At 37.7% G+C, this 22,574-nt stretch overlaps 1 protein-coding gene and 1 pseudogene across 4 annotated transcripts in view; both read left to right on the forward strand.

The window, feature by feature from the left end:
• The window catches only part of LRP6 (LDL receptor related protein 6), a 178,528-nt gene that overhangs the window by 11,995 nt on the left and 143,959 nt on the right, over positions 1–22,574 (forward strand). For all 4 annotated transcript variants that reach the window (XM_005207028.5, XM_005207029.5, XM_002687783.7 and 1 more), the window contains exon 2: positions 6,735–7,128. In XM_005207028.5, the coding sequence (XP_005207085.1) occupies positions 6,735–7,128 (394 nt within the window). The remainder of the gene's footprint in view (positions 1–6,734; positions 7,129–22,574) is intronic.
• Positions 18,813–19,468, forward strand: LOC112446740 (large ribosomal subunit protein uL22-like; annotated as a pseudogene).

Consider the following 22,574-nt stretch of genomic DNA (forward strand, 5'->3'; position numbering starts at 1 on the left):
AGTCACATTATACAATTCAAGTGTATAATTCAGTAGTTTTTAGTCTTTTCACAGAATTGTGCCACCACCACCACCATCAGTTCTACTCAGAACTCCTTTAAGGGATTTCATAATGTAAAATTAAACTTGGCAATACCAACTGAAGGTAGGGAAGTAATTTTTCATATATATATGTATATATAGACACATTCTATATATAGATACATATACACACACATATATAGATACATATACATGTGTGTGTACGTATATACATACATATGTACACATATACATATAACATGCATACACATGTACACATAGGAACACCTAAATAGAGAGCTTACTACAGCTTCAGTTTAAAGTTTCAGCTCGATGATGGTTTGTATAGAAGAGCTCATTCTCTTCCTTCCTTTATTTTTAATTGTGTTTCTGGCAGATAGGGCAGGTTGAGGTTATCTACTCAGTCACTGTGAAGGCTACCATCTTCCCACCATGATTTGTGGAGGAGACCTTTTGGATTTTCTTTGCCCTGACATGTAATCTCAGGGAGACTGTGGACTGCATTTTGAGTGAGGGATGGAAGAGAGACCACAGGCTGTCTGGGTGTCTCAAGCTCATTTGAATGGATAAAAGATCTAGCCTATTTCCAATTTGTATTTTTGACTCCAGGTCCAAGAGTCCCTAGTGGGTTAAAGGGAGCCTTAAAGTGATAGTGACTACAGGGAGCTGAGGGGTTGGTGTGAGAAGAGTGGATAAGAGGGGTGGAGGAGATTGGGGTATTAAAGGAGGACAGTTAAGGATTCAGGGGGAGCTGAAGGGAAGCTTGAGGGTGGTAAAAAGGAAGAGAGAGGATGATGGAAAAGGGGAGGTTTTAGGGAGATCTATCTACTGTTTCTCAAGGAGGATATGGAAGTTCTAAATTGTTGTAGTAAAATTTTGCATTTTTGAAGATACTGGACTGGATTAGTGCTGTAATGGTGCAGCATGTCGGATGAGATGGAAGGGCGCTCATTGGAGTGAGAATTACCTATGGGGTTAGATAGTTAAACCAGACATGAGACTTGAAAAGAGCTGGTAAAGAATATTCCTTTGTGAGGAGCCAAGGAAATTCCCTTCTGTCATCTCCACTGTAGGAGTCAAGAAAGAGGCCTCACAGAAGAGCTGGGAATATTCCCACTCAAGAGTTAGAATGTGATGGTTGAGGTGTGTTGGTTGAGGTGTGTTGAGGTCAGAGAGTCAAAAAAATTCTTTGCTGGAAAATATTAAAGTAACTTCTTACCATGTTGTAGTATATAAGATGGCTATAGCACTGGTTCAGGATTTAAACTCAGGGAAAGATACCTGAATCTCTTAGCAGGAGAGGAGTTGAAATGACTCTTGAAATATGATTATTGAGGTGGGGATGGCACGGGTGAGGTCCAATCCTCATCCAAGTCATGTTACTATACACATGTCAAATAAAACTAAATTCCTACTTGGCAAGGAGAGATTTTATTTGAAAAGGCTTTTGCAGTTAGGAGATTGCTCTGACCACAAGGTATGCAGATATCTCAGAATCAAACACAAAAAGTGCTTTCAGTGAATAGTACCAGCAGGATCTTTGTGGGAAAGTGGGACAAGCGGTGAGAGGTTAGCGGATGACATGGCCCGGGCAGTTTTAACATGACGGGTGTGTGTGTGTGTGGTGTCAGCTGATACTTCAAATGAGTTCTTAAGAGAGGGTGTTCTGGATTGGCTTGCTTAAAGAGAGGGTGTTCTGGATTGGCTTGCTTAAGCTTAGAGCTAGCCAAAGTTTAGCGGTCTGTGGGGAACAGAGAAGCCTGACTAAACTGGTCAGACCAAGTCAGTGTGTCAGTTGGCCTGCTGCTGCTGCTAAGTCACTTCAGTCGTGTCCGACTCTGTACGACCCCATCCATAGACGGCAGCCCACCAGGCTCCCCCGTCCCTGGGATTCTCCAGGCAAGAACACTGGAGTGGGTTGCCATTTCCTTCTCCAATGCAGGAAAGTGAAAAGTGAAAGTGAAGTCGTTCAGTCGTGTCCGACTCTTTGGGATCCTATGGACTGCAGCCTACCAGGCTCCTCCGTCCATGGGGTTTTCCAGGCAAGAGTACTGGAGTGGGGTGCCACCGCCTTCTCCAAGGGTAAGGTGGAGTCGTAGGTAAAAGTCACCTAGTGGAGCCCTGAGGTATTGAGGCTTTTTAATTTTAGGCAAAGGAAATCAGAAACCTTTTTGAATTAGATAAAATAGCAAGTATTAGAAGTAGGCTTCCTGGTGACTCAGATGGTAAAGAATCTGCCTTCAATGCAGATTGACTCAGGTTCAATCCCTGGGTTGGGAATATCCCCTGGAGAAGGGAATGGCAACCCATTCTAGTATTCCTGCCAGGAGAATGCTATGGACAGAGGATCCTGGCAGGACCCCTCAGGACCCAGTCAGTGGGGTCACACAGAGTCAGACACGACTGAACAACTAACACACACACACACACACACACACACACACACACACACACACACACACACACACACGAAGTAGAAAAGGGAAGGGAGAGAGTTTTGAGATCGTTTACTATTGAGGTAGTTTAGGATGGGGTAATGAAGGGCTAGAGTAGGGTAGTGGTCTAAAAAGTGCAAAACAAGAGGCAGAGATAAGGACCTGCTAAAGAAGAATCAAGAAGATTGTAATTGGCAGATGGGGTGGGGGGAGGGGGCGGAGAGAAGGGGGAAAGGAAGGTGTCAAGGATGGCTCCATGACACCACAGAGAAATTAGGAAAATTGTGGTATCATTGACTCTTGAGGGTTTCCTGTGGGAGAAAGGTGATGAATTGAATTTTATGGCAGGGAGAGATGGTCAACTTGTAAAATTTTCTTGTCCATACTCTTGTTTTTTAAGTATGGAAGTATAGAAGAGAAGATTATCTGAGTTTACCTGATCACAAGCAGCTGAAGTCCAGTGATTTTCAAGTCATCTCCAGCCCGAGTTTCAGTTCTACCCAAATAGCTTCTTGTTGGCCATCTCACCATCCTGTTTCTTATATCTGCAATGGCTCTTGCCAGGTCCCTGCTATCAAAACATTTTGTTTTTAATAAAGCTAACCTTTCTATCACCAAGAGAATAATTAACCACAAAATCTTACAATATTGATGTACACTTCATTTAACCATCTGTTAGCTATTGACTCCTTTAGTCCAACTTACCACGTTATCACTCAACTGAAACTGCTTTCTCCAAGTTGTCATAACCAAATCCAACTTGCCTTATCTGTCCTTAATTCTTGACATTTTTGCAGCATTCAAAAATGTTGATCAGCATACGAACTTCTATGTGACCCAGCAGTCCCACTCCTAGTTGTTTATTCAAGAGAAATGAAAGTATATGACTTCACAAAAATTTGTACATGAATTGTTATAGCAGCTTCACTAATAATAGCTAAAAACTGTAAACAGTCTGAATTCTACACACTGGAAAATGGATAAACAAATTTTAGTATATACATACAATGGAATTCTGCTCAACAATAATGTTGATACATACAACAAAATGGATGAATCTCAAAAATATGTCAACAAAAGAGTACACACTACAGGATTCCACAAAAATCTAGATAACAGGCAAAGCTAATCAATAGCAACAGAAAGCAGATCAATGGTTGCCGGGGCCAGGAGTAACCGGGATATATGGCAAAGGAACAGAGAACTTGGGGAGTAATAGAAATATTCTGTGTCTTGATTGGAGTGGTTGTCATAGTTGCATACATTTATTAAAGTTTATTGAACTGTACACTTTAAATATGTATATGTGCATTTTGTTGAATATAAATGATATAACTTATTTTATATACAAAATAAATAAGATTTCACAGAATGACCAATATAGATATACCATTCAAACAAGAGAGTATGAGGTTAGAATGGCACTAGAGAAAGATTGGTAGGAAGTTAATAAAGGAAAAGAAGGATTTCTGAGCTCTTGTGAGGGTTCACTAAAGAGATATGGTGGTGCTTATTTGAGTTAGTAAGTCTGGGTATTAGGAAGTCTGAAGATACGTTCCTTGGAATGAAAATATTGAATGCATGGCGTATAGGCTACAACTCAGGGAAAGTGTGTGGGGATCCAGCGTATTTCTTTAGTAGATTAAAACAGTATTGGAAATCAGATTACACCTTGTAGATATCCCATTTAATATATTCCTAAGTAGATGTTGGTGAAAACATTGTAGAAAGTATTCAAGTATCAGAAGGATGTTTGGACAGGATGAACTCCAGGATTTCTTTTTAATAGTGTGTATAGGTTTATGCATAGTCCTCAGTTGTAATCAATATTGCTAACTTAAATTGACTTGTCCACTCCTCCCCCCTCCTTTTTTTTTTTTTTTTTTGTTACTCTTAAGGCTTGTGAGGCCTTAAATGACCAGAAAGGTTCTTTGGATTTTGTAGACCAGATGTTTAGTAGAAATGATAATGTTTGACTTGAAAGTCATAAAAGACATTTAGCTGCCCCTTAATGCCGTATGCAGATTTTGTATAGTTTTCCAAGGAAAGTACCATAAAGAAAGGTGCCCAATAAATATCGAATTCTTACCACCCTTGCATTTTAAATTGTAAATGTTTTGGGGCTATTTCTTAGCCTTATGCAGCACTTAGCATTATATCCTTGACTAACATGACCTTTTTCCTGGTTTTTATAATGGACGCATAGTATGAGGGACTCAGTTTTAGATAGTGCAGTGAACACAATGCGGACTGATAAGTAGTGTGATGTATTAAGGGCTGAAATGAGCCAAAAGTGAATCTGTGATGGAAATTTACTAATTTGCCAATAGCAGCTGTAGGTACACAAACAAGTAGAAAGGGCTGTCGCTTTTTGAAAAAGCTATCCGCCCATTTGTTTTTAACTAAGAAAGTTGGATTTAGACTTAGTTAGAAGGAAAGTTCATGTTGTGCTTACTGATGAAAATAGTGGCCCTCATAAGTCTGTTTGGCCAACACAGCCCATAAACTGGCCTAAACATCACTTTTTTCTTTACTCTTTTTGAACACTTTAATTTTTCAAAGATTAATTTCTTAAATGGGGCGTGGTTAGTTTTCATTGGTAGTTGGTCTTAGCTCTGGATGGCAGGCCTTCAGTGAGTATTGTGAGAGAAGACCGTGTAGGTTCTTACTTCTTAACCCTGGGCTTTTTGTTTGGGTGCCTCATTTGTGTTCTTCATCTTAGCCTCTAGATCTGTGCTGTCCATTTGACCACTTGTCTACTTAAATTTAAATGAATTGAGGTTAAATAAAATTTAAAAAATTAATTTTTTAGTTGTAGTAGCCACATGTGGCCAGTGGCTATTGTATTGCACAGTGGAGAGAACACGTCTGTTATCATAGAAATTTCTGTTCGATATTGGTGCTCTGTATCTTTAATAACTATTGGTACCAGGAAAGTAAATGTCAGAAGCTTGGAATAAATGCTTTAAAAAAAAAAACCCAAACCAATATTTTGGGTAAAAAAAAACCACCATTTATACTGCTTTAGTCCTAATGGCTTCCGCTTTCTCAGAGTTAAATACTGTCTCTTAGGATAGGCTTTATGTATAATTCTAGTATTAAGTCTTATTTGAAGATCATTCTAATAATAATATAAAGCAATAAAAAATAGTTGTATTAATAACTATATCTGCCAGACTGAAGAGTTTTATTAAGGTATACTTGATAATACAATAAATTACACATAAGTAAAGTTTAATAAATTTTGATATATGTATACACTTCTGGAACCATCATCAGTCACTACAGTATAGTCATCACCTACAAAGGTTTCCTCATGCCCCGTTATCATTCCTCCTTCCTTTTCTTTTCCATCTTCTCTCCCCACCTCCAGATAACCACTGAACTGCTTTTTGTCACAATAGATTAATCTCAGTTTTCTAAAATTTTGTATAAACGGAGTATGCAGTATATACTTTTCTCTGTCTGGCTTCTTTCATTCTACATAACTATTTTGAGATTCACTCAAGTTACATGATCAGACAGTTCATTACTTTTTTGGAGAGGAGGGGGCTATGCTCTGTGGCATGTGGGGTTTTATCAGTAGTTTTTCCACCAGGGATTGAACCCAGCCTCCCTTCAGTGGAGGCTCAGAGTCTTAATTACTGAACTGCCAGGGAAGTCCCAATAGTTCATTACTCTTTATCGTATGGATATATCATAGTTTATTCATCCATTAGTCTGTTGATGACATTTGGGTTGGTTCCAGCTTGGGTTATTACAAGTAAGCTGCTATGAACTTTATACATAGGTCTTTGTACTGACATTACACTTTTATTTCTCTGAAGTAAATATCTAGACATAGAATGGCTGGATCATATAGTAGGTTGTTTATTTACTCTTTTAAGAAACTGCCAAAGTGCTTTCCAAAAATGCTGCAGCATTTTACAGGCCCTGCCTCAATAAAGTATGAGTGGTCCACTGGCTCCATATCCTTGTCAAATTCTTGAAATGATCAAGCTTTTTTGTTTTATCTGACAGACTGTTTTAATAAGAAAAGACCGTCCTGGTAGAATTTATTTCCCCCTCTTAAAAGTCTTTTGTATTTAAAATGCTGCAGAAAAAATGCTTTGTTTGTGAAAAGATTTCGACAGTTTTCCTATACATTTATTTACTCTTTGATAGTATTTGCTTACCATCGCTGATTTGAAACTCAGTTTATGGGAATCAATACATTTTGTTCATTTTGACTTACTTATTTTTCTCTTTTCGTTCTAGCGGCCCCTTTGTTGCTTTATGCAAACAGACGGGACTTGCGATTGGTTGATGCTGCAAATGGCAAAGAGAATGCTACGATCGTAGTTGGAGGCTTGGAGGATGCAGCTGCGTTGGACTTTGTGTTTAGTCATGGCTTGATATACTGGAGTGATGTCAGCGAAGAGGCCATTAAACGAATAGAGTTCAACAAAACTGAGAGTGTACAGAATGTTGTTGTTTCTGGATTATTGTCCCCTGATGGGCTGGCATGTGATTGGCTTGGAGAAAAATTGTACTGGACAGATTCTGAAACTAATCGTATTGAAGTTTCTAATTTAGATGGATCTTTACGAAAAGTTTTATTTTGGCAAGAGTTGGATCAACCTAGAGCAATTGCCTTAGATCCTTCAAGTGGGTAAGTTTTGCATAATGCACAAAGGTTATTGTATCTCCTCCTGGCTGTTTTCTTCCATTAGCATAGACACCCCTCACTTCCAAGAGAAAAGAAACACTAGACCCCACTTTTGGGTTCTTTGGACTTCTTTGTCAAGTAGACTTGAATGTGGGAAGTTAGGTCATGTTCTTAAAGTAAGGTGTGTCTATAAATAGTTTTGTGTTTCGAGTATCACTTAGGGGATAACCATGTTTATAGTTCTTGTTTTATCTTCTGCATATTTTATAATTATGAGAGAATAATTAGAAGGCAGAGAAGAAGGAATGATAACAAGAGTATAGGTATGTGATAGCTCAAATCTTCTGAATCTTATACCTTTTATTATATACACCATTATTTTGTAATACTAGTGTTTTTTTATTAAGCTGATTTTTTAGTATTACAGTGTTGAACGAAATATAAGTTGTTAACTCATATCTAGTTCACTAAACATGTATTTATCATAAAGTTTATTTTCTAATAAGAGAAACTTAAAACTGTGGGCAAATCTTACTGTATAGAATGTGAACTGGTCCCCAGGTGCTTCTCTCTTACCATGTTTCAGTCCTGCCTGTACGATTCCTTGCTGTGTCTCTGTTGAACACAGTGCCATGCCAGAGTCTGTCATGGCCAGGTGTAGATAAAACGTGGACCTGAAATGAACTTCTATTAATTGGTAAAAACCTAAAGATAAATACCTGAGAATAACTCTTTTAGTACTTCTTCTTCTTTGACTTTCAAGTATATTGGAATGCTTTAAAACTCATTTATAGGAGGGAGTGAATTAATATTATGTAATAAGTTAAAATTTGGGAAAAAATGAAAAGTTTATATATGCTCTTTTGTCTCAATATCAGGTCCTTTTGGTGACAAAGTCTTAAGACAATGCCATATTACAGGAAAATGAAAAGCTTTGTCTGACTGTAAAAGATAACATGGGCAATAGTGAGTGAAATTTTAGAGTGAGAAGTTCTAGAAAGCATATATAAATATACTTTATATAATATATAAAAATGTATTTTTAGAGGAGCATTAAGAGGTGTCTGCTAAAGTCAGATGTTCTTTTAATAAAGCATCAGAAAATATTATACTGACTCTAGTGGTAGGAAACAGGGTTGTGTGTTCCAAGAAGGTCATAGATGTTGAATGTATGGTAAACTGTCCTGATTGAACAATCTGGTTCTTGAAAACTTTCAAGGTGTTTTTGAGAAATGGAATCTGTTTTGCCAACAAAGTTTGTTGTTAAGTCTCAGGGAGTGTTGAAATGTCTCTGAGGTTACTGCTTTGTAGAACATACAGGGTTTTGTTGCTTTCCATGCTTATTAGGAAGTAATACTTTGATGAAAAGATAAATAGTTCTCCCCCTCTCCTTTTTGATATATTCAGTCTTATAACTCTAAGGATGATGGAAATTTCCCCAAATATCTATTAAATGGTTAGTATGTTCAGAGCTCTGCTTTTTTGTGTTCTTGGGGAGAGATGGGGAATATCTTTAAGGATTTACTATTTAAGGAGAGAAAACTTAGGAGAGAACTTTTCCTTCTTCAGAGCATGTTTTTTTTGCATTATGTAGTGTGTATGTGGAGAGGGAAAGAGTATTAAATTATAAGAGCCACAAATCTCTTAAGGATAGTACATAGTTAAGGGAGGTGAATTTATAGACAACTCTTTTGACTATTCAGGATCTAATAATTTAATAATTAAAAGAGTCATTCTCATTTTGTCCCTTAAAACTTGAGCTTTACTTCTTGCTGGCAGGTCTGATAAGTGTCTTAGGAAGTAAGTTTCCCATGTGATGAAAAAGTACATTAGCATTTCTGTGGCTTAAATATTTACTAATGTTTGAATCTTGAATTTGCCAGACTCAGCAAGTAAAGGATATTATTGAAAGAATCAATAGTAATGTACTTTGAAGGTTACAGTACTGTTATTTAAGCTTCTGAGGGACATTCACTGAAAAATATTTTTCCTGAGGACTAAATGGGGTTTTGGTCAAACAGTCAAATACCTTTCATTATTTTTGATGTCTGTAGTTAGTGTTGCATATGTGTGAGTGTGCATGTAAATTCACTTTTTCAACTCTTTAGCAGTTCTCCAAAAGTTTCTTTTAGTTTTTGGAAAGTTAGTGTCGTATGGTTGTTTTTTACATTGTGCAACTGGAAGCAGATAGAATGCAGCCAAATGGTGTCATTTCATACTTAGCATGATGAAGCATGTTTAAAATAGTTTACACTTCTAATAGGTTAAACTTCTAATAGTTTAAACTTCTGCATTTAAAAATATATTTTTTCAAATAGTTTTTTCAGTATTGATCTTAGATTTGTGTTAACACTTTTAGTTTTAATGGAATAGTAATTTTGGATTGAATTATATCACTCATATCAGTTAATAGCAAACAGGAGAGATGATTTCCAGATTTATTTTTTAGGGGAAAAATGAAGTTTGCTTACCAGAGAAACTATATGAAAACAGAGCTGAGGAAAATGGTGGCTTTATCAGAGTTCCGGGATCCTGGGTTATGAGGTTCAGAAGAGCTGACTGAGCGCTCTCACATCAGCTTATGTAAAAGGAAAGCTCTTGAATGACTGGCATTGTTTGAGCCCTGGGAACTGGTGCAGACATCTGTGTGCTTTCAGATGTATGGGGTTCTTTGTGCAGTCAGTTCATTTAGCCTAGACTGAAGGAAGATTTTTATTTCCCTCTCTAAATTTGGCTTCTATTAGCCTGAGATTTTTTTTTTTTCTTCTTTCTTTCTTTTGAGTGACTGGCAGTGTAGAATTCTGAATAAGGAACGGGAAAAACATATGTATGGAAATAGTTCCAGAAGTGAACAGTCGTAGTTACAGAAAGCAGTATCCTTGCTTTATGGTGAGAGGTGATTCTTATGTGGCTGCTCCTGATGGTGGAGCTCCTGAATCTGATCCACAGCGACTGTTCAAATCTTAGAGATGTTGAAGAGCTGCAGAACTAGTTCAGTGGAAAGAGAACGATTTATAATTTCCTTGTCAGTTAAGTACGTGTAATTGTCATAACTTGAGTATGTTTAAAAGTATTTTCTATACTGGTGTATCCCAGATGACTTAAATAGTTGCTGCCACATAGTAGACGTTAAGTAAAAATTTCAGTAAATATTTCTTTTATAATCCTCTGTTAATTGTTCTTGTGAGGGACATTTGTTTTCTAAGCAATGTAAACTTTAGTGTGGTCTTGTGAATTCTAAATCAGTCTGGCTTTGATTGCAATTGTTTTTTTTTTTTTTTCTAACTGTTTACCTAAAAATACTAACAAATCTACAAAATCCTTCCTACATTAATAAGTGAGTTTATAAAGTTGCAGAATACAAGATCAGTATACAAAATAAATTGAACGTATTTCTGTATACTAGCAACAAATGTGGAACAGGAAATTTCAAGTGGAATTTGCAGTAGCACCAAAAATGTAAGATACTTAAGAATGAATTTAACCAAACATGTATGTGACCTGTACACTAAAAACTACAAAAAAGAAAAAAGAAAACCCTCAGCAACAGTGGAGGCAAAAACACCAAAAGGCAGGCTCTGGGTACCCCACCTGGCCCCCACAACTACTTCAAAGGAACTCGGTGCTGTGTGATCCTAGGATCAGGGAAAACTTGGGGTAGGAGGCAGTGGCTCTTGGTGTTAATACCTGTGAATCCTCCCAACTCCCCAAAGCCTAGCCCTGGCGAGGCCAAGGCAGCTCAGCACTGCCCTGGAGCTCAAGGCCCCTTGCCTCTGTGCTCTTTGAAGTCCATGGCAGAGCTGGCATCCTTCAGTTCCCATGTTGCCTATGATGCACCCAACAGAGCAAGACATCATTCTGAGCAGCACCATGGCAGTTCCATGGCTGTTGCTGGGTGTGTGTCCACCAGGGTTTGCAGCCCTCACCAAACACAGCTCAATCAGCAGGCCATAGAAGAACCCACCTGGCACCACATGTCCCACCCTTGAGACTCTGAGCCCATCTCACAGTCTTTGCAACCCCATGGACTGTAGCCCACCAGGCTCATCTGTCCATGGAATTCTCCAGGCAAGAATATGGAGTGGGTTGTCATTCCCTTCTCCAGGCAATCTTCCCAAATCAGGGATCGAACCCGGATCCCACCACTTGACAGGGAGATTCTTTACTATCTGAGCCACCAGGGAAGCTTCTTTCCCCAGAAGCCCCTGACAGAATCCCCTAGCACCAGCAGATGCTGCCGTGGCACTTGAACACTGTAGAGTTCTACCATTGCCTGTGAACGGAGATGCTCTACTTCATCCTCTTCTATCCAGAGGGCCCTAAGGTGTAGTACCTGGCAGCCAAAGTCCTAAAAAAGCAGTTGTGGAAGTTCCACACCAAATACACAATATGGTTCCAGATGCACTAGGAGCCCAAAGCCATCACTGTTGAGTTTGGGCAGGACACCTGTATCTGCTGATAGTCCAGCTAGGAGAAATGGGCTCTACAGAAGAAGGAAGGTTTTACCTTTGAGTACACTGGTCCCTCCTTCCACCCCACCCCTCTCCCTGGCATGCTGATTCTTCTGCCCAGGTGAGGGCCCTGGCCTGGAAAAATGAGAGGAGGTCCCGGGCCATGGGAGTCCCCCTCCCTTAGAAAGCAGGGAAGGGGCCTGAGGTTTTCCCATCCTGATGCCGCAGGAGCAAGGGCTCTCCTCAGTGAGGGACATTTTTCTGGTAGACCTATTTTCATTTTGGAAAACATTTATAAATAAAAAATTTATGAGAGAAAAGCAAAAATACACCATGCCTGTGAATTAGAAGGCTCAGTATTATTAAGCTGTCATTTCTCTTTAAATTGAATCAATACAATCCCAAACAAAATATGAACAGATTTTTAAATAGAAATTGTCATGCTAAACCTAAAATTTATACAGAAATGCAAAACTAAATTGTATAGTAGCCAAAACAATTTTGGAAAAGAGATTCAAAGTTGGAGGACTGAAACTACCTGAGTTCAAGGCTTGTTTTAAAGCTACTGTAATCAAGACATATTGTATATGGCTACTTTCTCATATTGTATATGGCTACTTGCAATTGTTAATTTGAAACATGGTTAAGATTTTTAGTCTTTCATTAGAAGTTTTCAAAATTGTATTTTAAAGATACACTCATTGGAGAATGTTTCATGTCACATCTAGCTTTGTTAATTAGCAAGCAAGTTACTTTGTTTTCTTGGATGTCAGTTTCCTCATTTCTAAAATGAGTTCCTTTCAATTTTGAACTTTAAAAGCCAGACATTTAAAAAAAGTACTCTATCTCATTTTAAAGACATTATTTAAGCTTTAAAAGCCAGACATTTACAGAAAGTACTCTCATTTTAAAAACTGTATTTTATAGTTACACATTCAGTCTAATTTAGATATTTTATACTTAATAATTGTGTTTCTCAGAACAGATTCTTTAGATTTTGTTTCTACTGCCGTTATTGCACATGCTGTCACATTCAGCCTCCTTTTTTAGGCTGTTTCACCTCTAAAACTAGCTTAAACCTTTTTTCCAGTTCCACTTGTAAACTGAAAAGTACTTTAAAATATCAAAGGATATGTTTTGTATGAAGAATGGAAAATGTGGCCCATTACTTTCAAGCAGGTTATATATATTCAGATATGCTTGGTATATATATTCAGATATGCTTGGAGATAGGTGTTTTTGAAATTACCTAAAAAGAGTGTGTTGGAAAGCCACGAATCCAGGAAACCTGTATTATAGGTTTACTTTACTAGCCTCTGGGATAGAAATCAAGGCCCATGGAAGGTAAAATTTTTTTTTAAGAATAAATAAATAAATGTGTGTATTTAATTGTATGTATTCTCAAATGTTAGTGTCGATCTTTCCTCTTACAAGTGTCATCCAGCTTTTAATCCTTTATATCTAGTGATACATATCACATCTCATTGAGTTTTGATTGTGTAGTTTACCATTTTTATGTTGTATGTCTCCAGGCCTACTTAAATTGAGGGAATATTAAAAGGGAGTATTTGCAGTATGACTATATGACTCTAAGTAGCCTAGTCTCTTAATAGCTTTCTTTGCCTTTTATCAATAAATAAAAGCTTTCCTTGCTTGCACATTGACCTTTTGGTTTATCCTAGCAAAAGAGAAGAATGATATTTTATGAGAGTAATGAATATAGGATACCTTTATCTGAGTTCTCTGCATTTTGGTGTTCTTATATATCCTTGCTGTATTTCAGTGTAATTGGCTCTTTAGAAATTTTAGCAAATTAGTTTGAGCACACCTGATATTTGTGTTATTGAATCTTTAAGATTTTGGAAGGAGGAGTATGTGACAGCTAATTTGTGAAGTAGAAATGAAGTGATTGTCTTTAGTTTTTTTTTTTTTTTTGGTAGCATTTGATATTATACCATATTTCTTTTAGAAATTCTTCGCAAGATTTTCTGATTTTTATATTGTTGGCTTTCCTACCTCTTGGACCACACTTTTCTTTTCTTAATAACTCTTAAGTTTAAAAGTATATCGTTTATTCTTTCCCTAAGATCATATACATTCCCACAGTTTTTGCATAGAAGCAGATAGCGGATTATCCATAAAGCTCCATATCCTGAAGCACTGGTTCTGTGTATGAAAGCTCTTGCTCTGTCTGAACTCTCAATAACGTACAATTTTGAAAGGTGTCCTCTTGGTCAATTGGGGAAGCCTGTTTTCTGCCAATTAAATCCTGGGAGTGGTAGGGAATTTTAAGGATCTTCTTGATAAATGACCTTCACTTTTTGGCTGAACAAACCTAGTCCTTTGGGTAAAATAAGAGAAAGTCAGATTCTTGGTTGAGATTTTCCAGTTCCACGTTAGGTCCTTTTTTTTCCCCATGAAAAGTGTTCTGCTGAAGCTATGGTTTGTTTTTTTTTTTTTTTGGTCCTCTGTTTTTGCACGTTGAATTACTTAAAAAATGCAACCTGGTTGTTTTATTTAAAAGAGGATTTTATAAATTCTGTGTTTTTAGATTTACTCACTGTACTGATTTCTGATTTTACTATTTTTTTGCATCCCACTTAATCCAGTTGGTTTTAGCTTCCTTCTGCTTGCAGTATGTTCTTTAATATTTCAGCAGAAGTCTGTTAATGGTAAGCTGCATTATATCTGCAAATATATTTATTTTGTCCTCATTCTTGGAAAGATAATTATTTGATTATAGAATTCTCTGTTATTTTCACTCAGTCCTTTTGAGGGTATTATGACTTTTAATTGTTGCTGTGAGAAGTCTGTTCTCTAATTATTGTTGCTTTGTAATTAATTTTTTTCTGGTTTCTTAAAAGCAATCCCTGCATTCCTAAATTTTTGGTACTTTGCAGCTCTGTTCACTTTGTGTCCAGATGTGGCTGTGTTTTATTTATCCTGCTTAGAAGCCTTGTTTCTAGAATATAATCATCATTGTTCTTTATTCTAGAAAGTTATCCATCATTTTCTTTTCCGTTATTCTCTTTAGCCTTCTCTGGAATTCCTGTTTGATGTATGTGGACCACCTGATTTTATGCTCCATGCCCCTTAATCTTGCTTTCATATCTTCTCTCACTTTATCTCTCTGGGCTTGTGGTTATTTTTTGCACCTGCCTTCTAGATAATTCTTTGTTCAGCTGTGCCTAATTTTGCAGCTTAGTATCAGTGGTTGTGTTTTGCTTTTGTAGAATTTCTTTATGCCCTTCATTTAAAACTTACTATGAGATCGTTACCCTACATAAAAGAAGAAATATTGTATCAATAATACTAGACTTACAAAATGTTAGAAAAATAGTTGATAGTTCTTGTATAACTTTTACCTGCATGCACAGTCCTTCAGTCTTGTCTGATTCTCTGTGACCTTCATGGGCTGTAACCTCCCAGGCTCCTCTGTCCTTGGGATTTTCCTGGCAGGAGTTCTGGAGTGGGTTGTCATTTCTTCTCCAGGGGATCATCCTGACCTAGGGATCGAACTTGAATCTCCTGTGGCTTCTGCATTGACAGGTGGATTCTTTATCCCTGAGCCACTTAGGAAACCCATAATCTTTACCTTGCTTCCCTTAATATTATATTTTGTGTAATCATAGAAGAGTTAGCTAGATCAGGAAATTAATGTTAATACAATATGGTTAACTGATCTCTAGACCATAATTGAGTTTCTCTAATTTTCCCACAAGGGTCCTTTTTGTGGTCGAGGGTTCCGTGTTGCATTTAGTTGTTATTTCCTTAGTCTGTTCTAATCTGGGACATTTTACCAGTCTTTGTCTTCATAACCATGACCTTTTGAAGGTTACTAAGGCCAATCAGTGGGAGAAGGCAATGGCCACCCCACTCCAGTACTGTTGCCCGGAGAATCCCATGGATGGAGGAACCTGGTAAGCTGCAGTCCATGGGGTTGCTAAGAGTCAGACACTACTGAGTGACTTCACTTTCACTTTCCACTTTCATGCATTGGAGAAGGAAATGGCAATCCACTCCAGTGTTCTTCCCTGGAGAATCCCATGGATGGAGAAGCCTGGTAGGCTGCAGTCCATGGGGTCGCACAGAGTCAGACATGACTGAAGCAACTTAGCAGCAGCAGCAGCAAGGCCAGTCAGTTTGCAGAATGTCCTTCATTTAGGATTTGTCTGAGGTTTTCCTTTGATCAGTTATAGGTTTTTGGCGTAGCAGAGGTCACGTGACGTTCTCCCCTCAGGGCATCATATCAGCAGATATGTGATGTGGATACTGATGATGTATTATTTGATCCCTTGGTTATAGCTTTCTCTGCCAGGTTTTGTGTGTGTGTTTACATTTTCCCCTCTTATAATAACTACCTGAAACTGTGCAGCTATCTTGCTTCTTATCATACAGCTACAGCCTGCGTCCTCAGTTATGTCTGACTCTTTGTGACCCCATGAACTGTAGCCCGCCAGGCTCCCCTGTACATGGAATTTTCTAGGGAAGGATACTGGAGTGGGTTGTCATTTCCTCCTCCAAGGGATCTTCCTGACCCAGAGATTGAACCCACATAAGCTCGAACCCACATCTACAAAGTCTCCTGCGTTGGTAGACGGATCCTTTGGTACTGAGCCACGTGAGAAGTCCACTTCTTACATTACTTTTAAGCAACCTTTGTTCGTTTTTGCCTGCAACAATTAATACTGTGGTTTTCTGCCAAATGGTGATATTTGCAGTTCCATTGTTCCTCTTAAACATGCATTATTAGTTAGAATTCTACCTTAAGGAAGAACTGTCCTGTCTTTCCTACTTAGGTATTTAGCCAATAATTTATATGAATATGGACTCGGGGCATTTGTTTATTCTATAAGTTATAATCCATTACTGTCTTTTTCTTGCTCAGGTTGTCCTAGATTTTGCCATTGGGAGTTCCTTCAGGTTTGCTCCTGTGTTCTTTTGACAGGCCCTCATCATTTTTAAACACTTGTTTACTATCTGCAAAGCACAAGATGTTCCACATTCATCCTGTCCTTTTGCTTCACCCTTTGACTCAACCCTTTCTCCAAGGAGCTCTGTCTCCTTTATTGGAAGATGGTATTGAGGAACTAAGATCTGGGAGCTGGATGTGTTCACACTGGGTTTTCATTGCAGTGAATAGTTGAGAGATACATGTACGAAGTACATGTGTGTGTGTATATATATATACACCTAGTTCGTGTGTGTGTATCTGTATCTACATATTAAAAAAATGAGCTTGTGTTTATCTCCAATTCCAACCCACCACTTACAAAATTATGTTACAGTCTTCTCCCCTTTCTCCCCCAAACCTTTTCTTTATTATTCCAGTTTATGATAGTGAGAAACGGGGTTCTCATTGTCCACAATGTATTTTATTTCCTCAATCCTAGTGTACAAATTTCAGAATTGCCAACCTGTACTCTTGTGAGAAACAAATTTTTTGTCTGGAATACACTACTGTGAAAATCCTGTCAGTCAGAATGCTGTCTTCCAAATGTATTTAGGTAAATTTTCCTTCCCACCAGTTGCAGTGTGGCATTTGTAATATATTACTGTTTGTGTTCCATTTGGAATATCTGCCTGTATCCTGGTTGATTTTAATTATCAATTTATTTTTGGGTTGTGTGAAGCAATTGCCATGTTTCCTAGAGCTAGAAATAATACAAAAAGCTTTAACTCAGTAGCGTCCTTCCTCCTGATCCTTCTGCGATGGTCCCATTTCCCCTTTCTTTCCAGCTTGTCCCTCCCCATTTACCCCCTAGGATATCTTATTATTATTTATTTCTAGTTTTATTATTTAATTGAATTCCTTTTTGTACAGATGAGCTGATACATATAAATTTTTTAATATTTTTTTTTTTACATGAAAGAGGAACATACTAAAGATGCTCTCTTGCACTTTGTTTTTTAACTAACAGCGGAGAAGGCAATGGCACCCCACTCCAGTACTCTTGCCTGGAAAAGCCCATGGATGGAGGAGCCTGGTAGGCGGCAGTCCATGGGGTCGCTAAGAGTCTGATACGACTGAGCGACTTCACTTTCACTTTTCACTTTCACGCATTGGAGAAGGAAATGGCAACCCACTCTAGTGTTCTTGCCTGGAGAATCCCAGGGATGGAGGAGCCTGGTGGGCTGCCATCTATGGGGTCGCACAGAGTCAGACACGACTAAAGCGACTTAGCAGCAGTAGCAGCAGCAGTATCCTGAATATCACTCCATATCACTTCATAGAGATCCTCCTTGTTTTTTTTGTTGTTTGTTTGTTTTGGCGACTGCCTAGTATTCCATTGTGTGATTATAGCATAATGTATTCAGCTGCTCTCCTGTTTTGTTAGCTGAGGTGTTTTAAAGCAAATCCACACAGTGACATTTCACTCTGAAAAGTGGGTATTTTCCTCCATAACCACAATACCATCTTCTTCCACGCACCCCAAATGAACAAGTCTTTAATATTATAGATGACTCAGTCCATATTCTGATATCTGTCATAGCCTCATAAATGCTATTTTATAGTTGGTATACTTGAATTAGGATTTAAAACAAGGTTCACAGATTGCACTTGATGATGTCTCTTAAGTTTCTCTGGAATAGTCCCTCCCTATCTATTTTTTTCTCATGCTTTTATTGAGAAGGTTCTGTAGTTGTTTTGTAGAATGTTACGGATTTGGGGTTTTCTAAGAGATACTTGGGCTGTTTGATTTATTTTTACTCCTTTACGTTTCTTATAAAAATTAAAGTTTATGATAGGAGACTTGGTTAGCGAATTCAGTTTCTTGGCACAAGTGCTTCATAGGTAGTATTAAGTACGTTATCACATCAGAAAGCGCATAGTATTTTGTTCTACCTGTAGCGATGTTAAGATGGCTCAATAGATGATGAAAGTTTGTATTTTTATTATAACATTGAGCTTTTCCTTTTATATCATTCAAGTAATCTGTGGAATGATCCTTTTGTACAAGGCCAATATCCAGTTCCTTGTCTACTGATTATTTTAACATCCACTGATTATCACTTCTTGTTTTGTTAAGGATGTCTGTTACTTTTTTATGATGTCTGTCCCATGTGGTTTAGTCTGTCTTTTATGTGTTTTGGTAATTTAAAATAGTTACAGTCTCTATCCAGATTATTCAGTTGTCTAAAGTTCTTAGAAATCCACTTCTGTTCTTTGTTAAATTTCCTGATTCTTAAGGTGAACTGTTTCCTTAGGTGTTTTATAGTTTTAAATTGTGAGTTGGCTTCCTTTTCCGGTAAGCGGCCTGAGGTGACCCCTAAAAATGGTGCGCTATTCACTTGACGAAGAAAACCCCACAAAATCATGCAAATCAAGAGGTTCAAATCTTCGTGTTCGCTTTAAGAGCACTCATGAAACTGCCCAGGCCGTAAAGGGTATGCATATCTGGAAAGCCACCAAGTATCTGAAGGATGTCACTCTAAAGAAGCAGTGTGTGCCATTCCGTCGTTACAGCGGTGGAGTTGGTAGGTGTGCACAGGCCAAACAGAGGGGCTGGACGCAGCGTTGGTGGCCCAAAAAGAGTGCTGAGTTTTTACTACGCATGCTCAAAAATGCAGAGAGTCATGCTGAACTTAAGGGCTTAGATGTAGATTCTCTGGTCATTGAGCACATCCAGGTGAACAAAGCCCCCAAGATGCGGCGCAGGACTTACAGAGCTCACGGTCGGATCAACCCCTACATGAGCTCTCCCTGCCACATTGAGATGAGATGAAAAAGAACAGATTGTTCCTAAACCAGAAGAGGAGGTTGCACAGAAGAAAAAGATATCCCAGAAGAAACTGAAGAAACAAAAACCTAGGGCCCGGGAATAAATGCCACAAAAAATAAACGCAAATAAAAGTTAAAAAAAATAAAATAAATTGTGAGTTGATCTTCAGAGGGGTTGTTTGTGTGAATCCTGAGTGGCTTCAGGTAGAGGGTCGTGAAAAACAAACCTCTCTCCAGAGGAAGAGAGAGAGGTTTGTTTTTGCCATGCACACTACAGGTGTTTCCAGAGACCACTTTATTTTTAAACTGAAGTATAACTTAGATGTACTAAAATGCACAGGTTTTCTGTGTTGTTTTGATGTACGTAGGTACTTGTATTACCACCCAGTTCAAGCAGAGATGATTTTTTAATTTAATTTTGGAGTTAGGAGTTCCCGTACAGTGTAGATAGAATAAATTCAGACGCTTAAACCTATGTGAGGGCATTGTGATTACAGATTTTGGTGGTTTTTCCTACCTTTTCAGAGCTTAGGCCAAGGCAGAAAATTTCTTTGCCGCCTCCTACCAGTGGCAGGTTTCTGTACTTGATCGTTCCCTGAAGGTCTGTGCTTTGTGCAAAAATCTCAGTTATAACACAGTGCTTGCTTCTTGTGTGTCAGGGCCTTATTTTCCTTTTCGCCATTGAGACAGCAGTTTCTGAGTTGAGAATGTCCTTCAGAGTGGCCGTAGCATCAAGCGTCTACTGCTTTGTTGTTGTTGTTTAGTTGCTAAGTACTTCTTTTTACTTCCCTATTAACTTTTGGCTCTTCAGAGATTTGATTTCCCCTGCTTTCATACCTTAGTTGTACTTTTAAAGTAGTGTTTATGTAATTTTTTTTTATAGACACACATATATATGCATCAAGTCCATTTGACCAATTATAACACACCGTAAGCTACTCAGTGACTGAGTAGCTTATAACAACAGAGATTTTGCTGCTTATAGTTCTGGAGGCTGGAAAGTCCAAAGTCAAGGTGCCAGCTTGGTCCTCTTCTGGTGAGGGCCCTCCTCCTGGTTCATGCACCTTCCTTCTGTGTCCTCATGTGGTGGAAGAGCCTAGGGGATCTCTCTTTTATAAGGCACTAATCCCACTCCTGATCGCTCTGCCCTTAAAGCGAAGCACCTCCCAGAGGCCCCACATTCTAATAGTATCATCTTTGAGGATTTCAACATAGGAATTATGAAGAAACATAAACATTCAGACCATAGCAATGTATAAATCGAAAGGCTTGCCACTGATTCTAGGAAAATGAAGGTTTTCTGGTTATGTTGTTAATAAACTACCAGAAATAGAAACTCTAACTTTTATGTTTTTAAATATTACCTTTTCTTCTTGGGAATATATGTGCATGATAGTTGGGCATTATTCATACTTAGTAATACCTGTGTTAATGACTTCTTTTAATTATAGGTAGGATTATATAAGTAACTTCAAGGATCATGGAGTGATTTATGACCTAATATAGATCTGGTTCACTTAGTTTTTATGACTCAATTCTAAATGTTGTCTTAATTAGCCACCTTTGTATGTAATTACATCTTGTAAAGGATGAAAATTTATCCCTTCTGTTTAGCTTTATTGAAAGTGAACATTTCTAAGTATTTTTGTTAGGGGAAGCTGGATTCAGATTAAGTATACATGCTAGATTAGGAGTTTGTGAATATTTTGGAAAATTTATTGTTTTTTCCTTACATAATCTTAGAAGTTACATGCTTGGGATTGTAATAAATTTGTATAAAATGGCTGCTATCTAGTCTGATTGACATTTGAGATATTTTTATTTTATTGGCATAAGAAATTTTGGTATCTTGAAAAGACAGTGTTTACTTCCATTAGTTATTTCCTAATTAAACCCTGTCTTCTACCCTTCACTCCATTTAAAAATTACTTTCCAGAAAGCATTGCAAATGGGTATCATGCCAGATACAGCAGTAAAAGTACATTTGTGTGGAAACTAGTGACCATAACAACCTAGTACTGGTTTGCATGATTTTTGATGGATAGCAGATGTCCATACTACTGCAAAGTGGAATTGCAACCACATATATTTAATTCTTCAGTGTCAAGTAAATACGTTTATATTCTCTCAATTCAAAGCCAAGATAGAACCCATAAGCCAAAATAAGAGGCCAAATAGGCTACATAATTGAAAAGTTAGTGATAATTGTTGCTGAAGAAAGATTTCTCTTATATGAATGAGCCTGTTACTTGGCTTTTATGAAGCCATGGGAGATACTTATCAAACACTTAACATATTTCCTAGAGAATACTTTAGGTATCCTTTTGGCTTTTAAATATGATGCTGATAAAAAAGTGTTTGCAGAATATATTACACAGCTAGTTAAATTTAGCAGCTTTACTGTTAAGTGCTTTTAGGTAACCCTAGGTTACTAAGCCAGGTTAACTGTCCAAACAAAAACAAAACAAGCTAAACCAAACTGACTAGTTAATATGTGTACCCCAATTATTTTTTATTTTTGGAAAGAGTCCAAAATAAAATGAGGTAGTCCAGGAGTTTACCTAATAGTCTAATTTTTAGGCAGCTGGGTTAAGGGTGGAGGTTTTCAGGCCCCAGTGTTAAATATTATTCATTCTAATAATAGAAACTGTTTATATCATATCCTCCAGATAATCTGGAGAATGTTTTTTTCCTTCTACTTCAGGAATTTTCTTTTTTCCCTGCATCATGAAGTCTCTAGTCTGCTAGCAGTCTTGATGTTCTCCATTCTGCTAGCTGATCTTTAGATAAAAAGTTTATGCCTTTCTTTTACTGGCTGGTGCCCACCCCGCTTTAAGGAGTAGCTGTCTTAGAAGAAGTAGCCTCTAAATATTGTTCTTTATTAAATCTAATGCCTTTATTAAATCTAGTATTTATGACATTCAAGCTTTTAGAAGGTACCCTTTACTATATTAACCTAATTTCTTCATATTGTTTTATGCAGCTTAATAGAACAAGAGTCGGTATTCATGTTACATATTTTAGTCCTGGAAATGACATTCCCTCACCTCTCCAATGCAGATACAATTCTTGATGGCTTATTTGGCATTCATTACCCCCATGATGCTTTCTGTTGGCAGCTGTCTTCTAGCTGTGTAAAGTTTCTGGGAATTTTGAAGTCAGAATCATCTTGAAAAACAACAAACTTGTAAAGGGTTCAATTTTGTTTTAAATTATATACTATATAATTAATGTGAAAAATCATAAAGTTAAAACTGGTAAATTTTAAATCTCTT

Source organism: Bos taurus, chromosome 5 (assembly GCF_002263795.3).
Source record: "Bos taurus isolate L1 Dominette 01449 registration number 42190680 breed Hereford chromosome 5, ARS-UCD2.0, whole genome shotgun sequence".
Taxonomy (NCBI): Eukaryota; Metazoa; Chordata; class Mammalia; order Artiodactyla; family Bovidae; genus Bos; species Bos taurus.